Source organism: Nipponia nippon, unplaced genomic scaffold (genome assembly GCF_047370975.1).
Source record: "Nipponia nippon isolate SJK-2023a ecotype South Korea unplaced genomic scaffold, ASM4737097v1 scaffold_20, whole genome shotgun sequence".
In the NCBI taxonomy this organism is placed as follows: Eukaryota; Metazoa; Chordata; class Aves; order Pelecaniformes; family Threskiornithidae; genus Nipponia; species Nipponia nippon.
The window spans coordinates 5,143,293-5,152,974 of NW_028262337.1; the positions used below are offsets into that span (position 1 = coordinate 5,143,293).

Genomic DNA, 9,682 nt, shown 5'->3' on the forward strand with positions numbered 1-9,682 from the left:
ACCGAGCCACCTCGATGCCTGCCTGCTGCCACCCAGGGTCTGTGGCAGACCGACGGGAGCACCAGCTGCATCCTTCTCATGGCCATTAGCTTCATATGAATGGGAGGTGTAGGAACCTGCGCGCTTCAACAATGGTAGTCAGGCCAATTAAATGACACTAAATGTGTGCCTGTGTTTATGTAAAAGTTGATACGAATACCAGAGCAAGAGCATTTCTATTACAAACACATGGAGAGTAGCTCATATTCGTGAATGAGCCATGTTTTCCCTTTATGACCCATCGAACAACCTCAGCAACCCCCACAGGAAAATGCCATGCTGACACTCAGCCTTCAGTATTGCCTTTAGACCAGGGAACAGGCAATATCACTGATAAAAATGGCTTTCATGAGTTATAATTATATAAAAAGCCCTATGCCATTTCTAAATACCTCCATCCAGGTCCCTTTTTGCCCTTGCCATCCTGAAGAGACCTAAAATTACTGACTTAATATGCACCTATTTACTAAAAGATAGCTCCTCTTTCTAGTATTTCTTTTTAATCAAGCTGTACCTTGAGGTCTGGTGGCATCTTTTAATTAACACCTAGAGATTTTATCCAATGGAAAATGCACGTGCCCAGAACAAGGCTTATGTGGAACTGAGGTGTGTATATTCAAAACATGATCACTAAACCCTTCCCCTGGCACCGCTCCCCCCCCAAACTAAAAGGTGTTTTTCTGTTTCACCTCACACGTGTCCCACTTGCCTGCAGTTCTGCACTGCCACACATCCATAGCCACCCATCCCATGGCCCGGCACCAGCAGGGCAGGGAAAGGTGGAGGAAGCTTACTTACGAGCAGGAACAAGGCTCATGAAATGTCATTGCATCTACTTCATTTTACTTCTGCTGGGGTCTTGGCCAGCTCCCTTCACCCATTGCATGGACCACGCAGCACCAGGGAGAGAAAATCACAGTGAACATAAACGGCAGACCAACATGTTCTTCAGTCGGTCACACCTGCACGTCCAGGGGCTCTGCCCTGTGCCCCGGTGCACAGATCCTGCCTCGGACACTAAGCATAAAGCCAGGTCTCTGTGGACATGGGGTTTCCTGGCGGTGGACTTCCACCTTCTCCAGGGACCAGCTTCTGGTGGAACAACCATGAAGCATGAGCACGCATCAAGGGGCCAGGCGTTGTCCCGTGATCCCACCAGCTCCTGCCTGACAGAAAGGCAAAAGGCACTGGGAGCCCTTCTGAGTTACTGTTGACGAAAGCAGTCGTTGGGCTGCTTTAATCTGTGCAAGAGGTTTGTCCACTTTTTATGAAGTTCCTGTATGGAAGTGGATGGGTAGGTAAGTGTGAATTACACCTTTATAGTTTAAAGGAGATGTTTATAGTGTACCACTGTAACGATATAACTATGTTTATAGAGTAACACTATGAACATACCATGTTGCATACCAAGCACCTTTTCCTTTTACCAGTTATGTGTCTGATGATGCTCCTGTGACTCTCAGTGAGAAGCATCTTGGTCTGATTAGCCAATTTTCAGCCTTTCCAATTAATAGGGAATAAAATAAAATAAATTTAAAAAGATATCTATGATCATTTTCTATTACTTTTAGATCACAACTCAAAATTAATCAAGGATACTTTTAACATGGAAACACTATGAGTAAAAGTAATCAGGGGAAACTCTATGGCAGGTTAACTGCAAAAGTAAGTAGACAAACTTATTTCTAATTCTGAAAAGACTTGAAGTAGCAGCAAGAACAACACTATTGTTGGGGTGATTATTTTATTGTTGCATCCTACGAGAAGTCCACAGTTTTAATGCGTCACTTTATTTCTGAGGAATTAATACGCTTATGAGCATTACAAAGTTGTACACACTATCCATTTTGTGTTTAACTTCATAAAACATATGGAGAGGAACTGTAGATATCTCTACGAGCTGCCTTTTGTTATCAGTTTATTCCCCGCTGAATTCAGTGCAGCCAGGCAGGTTTTGTATCTCCTGTCTGCTGCCAAACCAGAGCTTTCATACAGCATTTTGGCCAAGGTGGCAATGGTCTTCTCCTGAAATACAAGCATCTCCGGAGTCATCGCAGGGCTGAGCCCCTGGTGTCCCAGACAGGGCTTCGGTATCCCCCTGCTAGAAAATGTCAGTGCCGCAGACACGGAGGACCGCAGATATGAAGGACCGCAGATAGTGACGGACCACCTTTGCTGTCTCCTAGGAGCCACTACACGTCATGCTGGCGACAAGAACCATTCTCCTTCCTGGCACAGGCTCTGCTTGCCAAAAGCACAACACTACGGGCACTTCTCCCCTGAGAAATCTACTGAGATGACGATGTGGTGCTGTCACCATAACCATCACTTGGATCGCTGTTAATGTGCATGGACCCATGCAAGAGTACTGGAAAATCTGAGTATTGAAAAGCAGGAAAACTGGTAACTTCACAGAGAGAAAGTCTCTGTCCTGGGTGGAGCACAGTGCCTTCATTCACTTACGTGCCACAGAAAAAGAGACCAGGTACCATTTCACGTGTCCTGTCAGTGGTTCAGCTTTCAAATCAGTGGGTGCAAGTGAAATGTATCCATTCAGAACAGGTTAACGTTACTCACGCTTCTCTTTACTTGAGATAATATCACTGAATGTTAGCAGCAGCATGTTTTCTTCTAAGATTTTATGCTTGAGCATATCAAGCAAAGTAAACTTTCTGTAGATGCTCAGCTTTCTGTCATCTTTGCTCTAATGAAAGCAAATACGCATACCTGATGCAAAACACTGTGTTTACATTAAATCAGTACAAATACATGGCAATTTTAAGCACTATTTAATAGTCACACCGAGTGCAAACATACACCCATAGCTGCACACATGAATGACACGCGTGCAGTTTGTAGGCATCGCGGATGTGAAGTTTGGCGACGGGGAAGGTGTACCGTGCTCAGACCACTTGGGACGGCCTCGCCGTTTTCGCACCAGCCCGCTGCAGTCCCTACCCTGAAAGTCACGTTTTTCCGCTCAACTGAGCGAAATCTCCAGGTAAAACCGGGCAGATCATCATTTAATCCCCACATTCATTAGCAAACTACTGAGGGGCTGGCTGCCCTGGCCGCGGCTGCCGCGCTTCTCCCTTCTCTCCCGCGCCGCCCGCAGCCGGGGGAAAGCGCAAACACCCGTTTTCGGAGAGGAGAGGGGCACCGCGCCGCCGGGCGGGGGTGCCCCGCCAGCCCCGGGCTGCGGCGGGCCCCGCTCCGCCCCGCGGGGGAGAGGCGGGGGCGGCGGCCGGCGGGCGCTCAGCGCGGCACCCATCGGAAGCGGTACCCGCCGGCGGCGGTGCGGAGGGTGAAGGCGTTGCCCTGCGGGAAGGCCAGGGTGCGGATGCCGCCCGCCTCCCCCAGGGCCGCCCGCAGGCTGCCGCCCCCCTCCAGCCCCCCGCCGACTGGGCGCGGAGCGGCGCTGCCGGTGCGCAGCCCGCGGAAGGCGCCGTGCAGGCGCGGGGCCGGCCGCGGGCGCTTGGCCGTGGGGCTGACCCCCGGGCTGCCCCCCGGGCTGCCCCCCGGGCTGCCCCCCGGGCTGACCCCCGGGCTGACCCCCGGGCTGACCCCCAGGCTCCGCAGCGCGGCGCGGCACTTCTCCGACACCTCCCGCAGCACGGCGTTCACGCCCGCCGCCTCCTCCCACGGCTCCGGCCGCCCCTGCCCGCCCCAGGTCTCCGCCGGGGCGGCGGGGGGAGGAGGAGGTGGAGGATGAAGAGGAGGAGGAGGAAGGGCCGCCCCGTCGGCGCCCTGCGGGAGCATCAGCGTCTGCCGGGGGGAGAGAGCGCGAATTCCGCGGGCTGCGCCGCGCCGCGCCGCACCGCCCATCCCCGCACCGCCCTGCCCCACGCTACCCCGTCCGGCACCAGCCTGCCCTGAACTGTACCACGCTGTCCCCCGCTGCCCTACTCCCTCCCGCACGGCTTTACCACCCCACCGCATCCCACCCTGCGCTGCCCCACCCCATCCCGCACCACCTCACCCCAACCCGCCCCATCCCGCACCACCCCGCCCCGCATTGCACCACCCCATCCCGCCCCACACCTCCTCACCCCCGCCCCCGACATGGCCCTGTCCCACCCCGCTCTGCTTGGCCTCACCCTGCACCCCCTCCCCTGTCCCTCAGCGCACCCCCCACCGCACTGTCCCCCAGGGACCAGCCGGGCCGTGGGGCAGCCGGGCCAGGTGGGGCAGCCGCACTCACGTCAAGGATGGCAGCCAGCTGCCTGGCCTGGCTCGCCAGCTCCTTCAGCTGCACGTTGCTCTCCCGCAGCGTCGCCAGCTCCTCCTGCCTGTGCGTGAGGGTCTCCTGCAGCTGCGAAGGACAAGTGGGGACAGGGCGGTCAGGACAGCCCCACCGCCCAGGCGCTGGGGGATGCTGCACACCAGGGCCACCCAGCCGCCTCAGCAGGGTGCGAGGGAGAGAAGTCCAGCGCAGGCCCTTGCGGGGGGCTCGGTGGTCCCTACCTGGCTGTTTGCCTCCAGGGCATCTCCCAGCGCTTTCTGCTGCTGGTCTGCCAGGTCCCTCCAGCACGGCTCGGGGGAAGGCAGGCGCTGCAGGGGCATCTGCGCCAGCGTGCTCCTCTCCAGCTGCGGGGTGCAGGGGCCAAAGGCCACCTCCTCGCCAAGCGAGAAATCAAAGTCAGTGCAGTCCAGTGGCGGTGGCATTGAGCTGGATGCGTCTGGAGGGAATAGCCACAGGTGTTAAGACAGAGGAGATTTTCACTACCTCTCTTCCCCTCAACCCCAGCACACCATCCCGGTTCTGAGCATCCCTCCGGTATTTCCCAACAGGCTTTTACTCTACTGCGGTAGCTGTGCGCCCTAAACCTGTTTAGGTTTAATTTCTGTCTCCCATGGGTGAAAGCTCAGTGCCAGCCCAGGTCCCTCTAAGGGGGTGTGCAGGGACACACTGCCTTACAGACTGTCCCAGGGTGTGATGAGCGTGGAGTGAGCGAGCATCCAAAAACCCCAAAACAAAGCAAAAAAAGAGCAGACCGAATGGAGCGTGACTGCTGATGTTCACACGTAGGCGAGTTTGGCTCAGGTGAGGAAAAATCTCTACTTGCCAGATATAAAATCATCGACAGCATCTCTGAACTCCTGGAAATCAAACTCCGGTCCATCCTGGAAGCAGGGACCCTGGGAGGGGTGATGGAAACGTGCCCGTCAGCGGGGCCCAGGGCTCAGACCTGCCCACGGTACCCACTGCTGCCCATACTGCTCCGACACTGACTGCTGCCTGTGCTCAGCACCTTCCCACAGCCTCAGCACCCCTGGGCGCCTGTCCCCTCCCCTGCCCTTGCCTCGAACCCAGCTAACACATGGGACAGGACGCTGTCCTCCACCGTGTCCATTTCACAGGTGGGAAGCCTGAGACTGTGGGGGGGCAGGGCTGCCAGCACCCATCGGCTTGAGGGGGCTACCCCTGTGGGTGCCCTGCCAAGCCTGCCCCAGTCGGGGGTTACCTGCTGCAGGGTCACCGGGCCGGCCGGGGTGGTGGGAAGGACGTGGGCACAGGCTGCCAAATCTTGCCAGTCGATGGTGGTGAGTGCTGGGGACAGCGAGAGACAGCGGTGAGGAGCCCGGGCAGGGATGGGCACAGCCAGGGGGGCTCGGCGAAGTGGGAAGCGCGGCCAGGGAACATCCTTGAGGGGCACGGCCGGGGATGCAGGGCTGGGGAGTGTGGTGGCGGACAGCAGGGGGGGACGACAGTGGGGGCATGGGGAGGGGGACATGGCCGGGGGGACACGGTGGGGATGCCACAGCCAGGGGATGCAGGGCTGGGGAGCACGGTGGGGGGCACGGGGAGGGGGAGGCGGGCGGGGGGTCAGGGCCCTCCGCCGCGGTCAGACTCACCGAGGGCGGGTGCGGCGGGGGCCGGCGGGGCGCCGCTACGGCGCGGGCGGGGCGGGGGCGCTCGGGGGCTCGGGGCGGCCGGGGGGGTCCCCGCCGCGCCCCCGCCGGGCCGGGCCGGCTTCTTGGCGAGGCGGGCGGGCGGACCCTGCACCCGGTTGGGGCAGATGCTGCCGAAGGCCCGGCGGCGGCCGCTCTGCTCCATGCTGCCGCCGCGGCCCCGGCCCCGGCCCCGGCCCCGGCTCCGGCCTCGGCCCCGGCTCCGGCGGGCGCCCTCCGCCCCGCGCCCCGCTCGGCGCCGCCCCGCGGGCAGGGGTGCGGGCAGGGCGGCGGGCAGGGGCGCGGGGGGCCGGGGCCGTGGCGGGGCCGCCCGCCCGCCTTCCCTCCGCCGGGGCGCGGAAACCTCCCGCCGCCTCCCCGGGCCGCGCCGGCGGCTCCCGCGCCCGCGGAGCCCTTCCCCGCGCCCGCGGGGCCGGGGCGGGCCGGGGCGGGGGGGGGGGGGGCTGCCCCGCAGGGAAACCCGGGAGCCGCCGCCCCGGCCGCGCCCCCGCCGGCACCTCGGTCCCCGGCCGCCCGCAGGCCCCTGCCGGGCCGCCGGCTGGGGTCCGCCTGCCGCTGGGCTGGTTTTTGCACGGGGGTTCATTGACGGCTGGGGCCAGGGGCCGCCCGCCCCGGCAGCGTCCGGCGGGGGCAGGGGAGAAGAGAAGCCGGCCCGCGGCGCCTTGACTTTACCGAGCCCCGCGCCGGGAGAGGGTCCCCAGCGCGGCCACGCCGGGCCCGGCTGAAACCGGCTGCGCCGAGCCTCAGCCCCCGGCCGCGGGCTCGTAGGCGTCTGGGGCCGCAGCGGCTTGGACAAGGGTCGCCGCGGGGGCCCGCAGGGCTCGGTCCGGCCTGACGTGCGCCCGTCCCCTGCCGCCCTGGGAGGCGAGAGCACCCCGAGGGCAACTTCGGGCGTGCATATGCTTTTTTAACATCGCTTCTGTGCACAGGCACAAAGGCAATAAAATGAAGAGAATAAGATACTTTACAACATCATGACTGCTTTCTTCCCTGGAATGTTTCCCGTGGTACAGTGCCAGCCTGGTTAGGAGCATGCACCTGGGTTACAGGCGTGGTGGAAAAAGAATAACCAGCTGTTTTATTATTTAGCGTTTTGTTTTCCTACGCTTAGGTCGGCGCATCTAATTTCTTTTCTTCCCGAGCCATGAGCAAGCATGTCAGTTTGAAATGGGGAATGACACCATCGCGCATAATTATTTTGTGTGGGCTGGAGTTAACTGTTGGGGTGAACCCGTTCTGTACCGATGTGTTTCCTCTCCCAGCTGTGTACACACACCACCAGCAAATAAACGAGCACCGGTGACAAGTAGAAAAGAGTTTATTCAGCGTTCGTTTGGTCCTTCCACCGTCCTCTTTACGGACCATCCTCCCAATAAATAGTACAGTACTTGAGGTTCCGTATATTATTTACACGCTGGATTTTAGCAATCAGCAAAGGGACAGTGCAGCGGGCGTACAGCACGGCCATGTGCAAATCCCCGTCTGATTTTTCGGGCCCCGGTGACAGCAGGGCCGCGCTGGCCGGGCTCTGCGGCCGGCGACAGCGCCCGGGGTCAGCGGCCGCCCCGCAGCCAGGGGCACCTCTGGGCCAGCTGCGGGGGCAGGAGCAGCGGCAGGCACCGCCCGTTCAGAGACACCAGCAGCTGCAGCCGCTCCATGCAGTCCCGCAGCAGCCCCTCGGGGTAGCCGCTGACCCGCAGGTCCAGGGGGCTGCGGTGGCCCAGCAGCCGGTCCGCCAGCCCCAGGCTGCCGGCGGCCAGCAGGGAGGGGGCGTAGGCGGTGAAAGCGTAGTCGGCCAGGCTGAGCTCCGCGACGCCCCCCGCCAGGCTGCGGGCGTCCGCCGCCTCGGCCGGGTCGGCGCCCCGCGCCTGCAGCCGCACCTGGCTGAAGTGCTCCAGGAAGAAGCTGACGGTGGGCGCCGCCAGGTCGAAGCCCAGGCGGTGCAGGACGATGCACTCCAGGTTGCGGAGCTGCTGGCGGGAGAAGGCGCCGCAGCAGAGGGCCAGGAGCTCCTTCACGCTGGGGGGGTGCACCTCCACCTGCGGGGGGGGGGGGGGGGGGGGACAGCGGGTGGGGATGCCGCAGCGGGGGGAAAGGCTGCGGAGCCCGGCCCGGCTGGGGCCGATCTGGCGCCGATCCGCTCGGGGCGGCCGGGGAGGGCCGCAGAGACCCCGGCGGCGGGGCGAGCCGGGCCGCGGGGCCGCCCTACCTGCTTGCAGGCGATGAGCAGCGCCGTCACCCCCAGGAGCTGGAAGCAGTCGGCGGCCACGGGGGTGGTGGCGAGGAAGCGGTCGAGGATGTTGACGGCCAGGCAGAGCGCCTCGAAGGAGAGGCCGAAGTGCCGGTGGACGGGGATGAGCCAGCTGACCAGCTTGCAGCGCGCCTCCGCCGTCACCTGCGGCACCGGGAGCGGGGCTCAGGCGGCGCCGCCGGCGCGCTGCCCCCGCCCGCCCCCCGCCGCCGCCGGCCCCGCTGCCCCCACCTGCGGCTGCCGGGCCAGCGGCTCCCGCGGCTGGAAGCGGCTCTCCAGCCCCTTGCGGGAGCGGTACCAGCTCTCCCCGTAGTCGCGGAAAGCCTGCAGCTCCTGCGGGCTCTCCGCGCCGGCCGCCGCCGCCGCCGCCGCCGCCGCCGCCGCCGCCACCCCGTCCCGCCGCCGCCGCGCCGGGCGCCGCGGGCAGCGGCCGGGGGAGCCGCCGGGCCCCGGCCCCCGCCGCCGCGGGGTGGTTCCGCCGCGCCGCCCGCTCGCCGCCGTCACCATGGAGGGGGCGGCCCTGCCGGCTGCGCTGCCGCCCCGCTGCCCGCCGCCGCGCCTATTTGAGCGGCGGGGCGGCCCCGGGGCCATCGCCGCCCGCCTCCCCCGGCGCCCCCGCCCCGCCGCGGAGAGGGCGGCTGGGCACTGCCGGGAGCGCCGTCTCCAAAACACAACCGGCGGCAAGCGGGCCGGACAGGAGCCCGGCTACCGAAACGTCGGCGCTCCCCTAACGGCTGCGGCGGAGCCGCCGCAGGACCGCGGCACCCGAGGGCAGCGCCGAGCACAGTCCCCCTCCGGGGGGCACGGGAGCCAGCCGGGCAGACGTGCCGTGTCGGTACCGGGGCCGGCGCTGCGTAACATCTTTCTCGGCAGAGTGGACACTGGGACTGGGTGCACCCTCAGCAAGTCTGCCAACAACACCAAGCTGAGTGGTGCCGTCGGCAGCCCTGAGGGACGGGATGCCGTCCAGAGGGACCTGGACAAGCTCGAGAAGTGGGCCCGTGCGTACCTCAGGAGGTTCAACAAAGCCAAGTGCAAGGTCCTGCACCTGGGTCAGGGCAATCCCCAGTATCAGTACAGGCTGGGGGATGAAGGCATTGAGAGCAGCCCTGCCGAGAAGGACTTGGGGGTACTGATAGACGAAAAGCTGGACATGAGCCAGCAATGCGCTCTCGCAGCCCAGAAAGCCGTCTCCTGGGCTACATCACAAGAAGGGTGGCCAGCAGGTCGAGGGAGGTGATTCTGCCCCTCTGCTCTGCTCTGGTGAGACCCCACCTGGAGTGCTGCGTCCAGCTCTGGGGTCCTCAGCACAGGAAGGACATGGACCTGTTGGAGTGGGTCCAGAGGAGGCCACAAAAATGATCAGAGGGATGGAGCACCTCTGCTGTGAGGAAAGGCTGAGAGAGCTGGGGTTGTTCAGCATGGAGAAGAGAAGGCTCCAGGGAGACCTTATTGTGGCCTTTCAGTACCTGAATGGGG

At 63.0% G+C, this 9,682-nt stretch overlaps 2 protein-coding genes across 2 annotated transcripts; both read right to left on the minus strand.

Annotated features, from left to right (window-relative positions):
- Positions 1–3,294: 3,294 nt before the first annotated feature.
- MCIDAS (multiciliate differentiation and DNA synthesis associated cell cycle protein) lies at positions 3,295–4,704 on the minus strand. The gene is made up of 3 exons (XM_087759649.1): positions 4,504–4,704; positions 4,241–4,351; positions 3,295–3,804 (listed from the first exon to the last, which is right to left on the minus strand). The coding sequence occupies exons 1-3, from the start codon at positions 4,702–4,704 to the stop codon at positions 3,295–3,297; spliced, it is 822 nt and encodes a 273-aa protein (XP_087615775.1).
- Positions 4,705–7,505: 2,801 nt separating this feature from the next.
- CCNO (cyclin O) lies at positions 7,506–8,710 on the minus strand. Its single transcript, XM_087759908.1, has 3 exons — positions 8,435–8,710; positions 8,162–8,347; positions 7,506–7,991 (listed from the first exon to the last, which is right to left on the minus strand). Exons 1-3 carry the CDS (start codon positions 8,708–8,710, stop codon positions 7,506–7,508), a joined length of 948 nt encoding a protein of 315 aa, XP_087616034.1.
- Between the last annotated feature and the right edge of the window lie 972 nt (positions 8,711–9,682).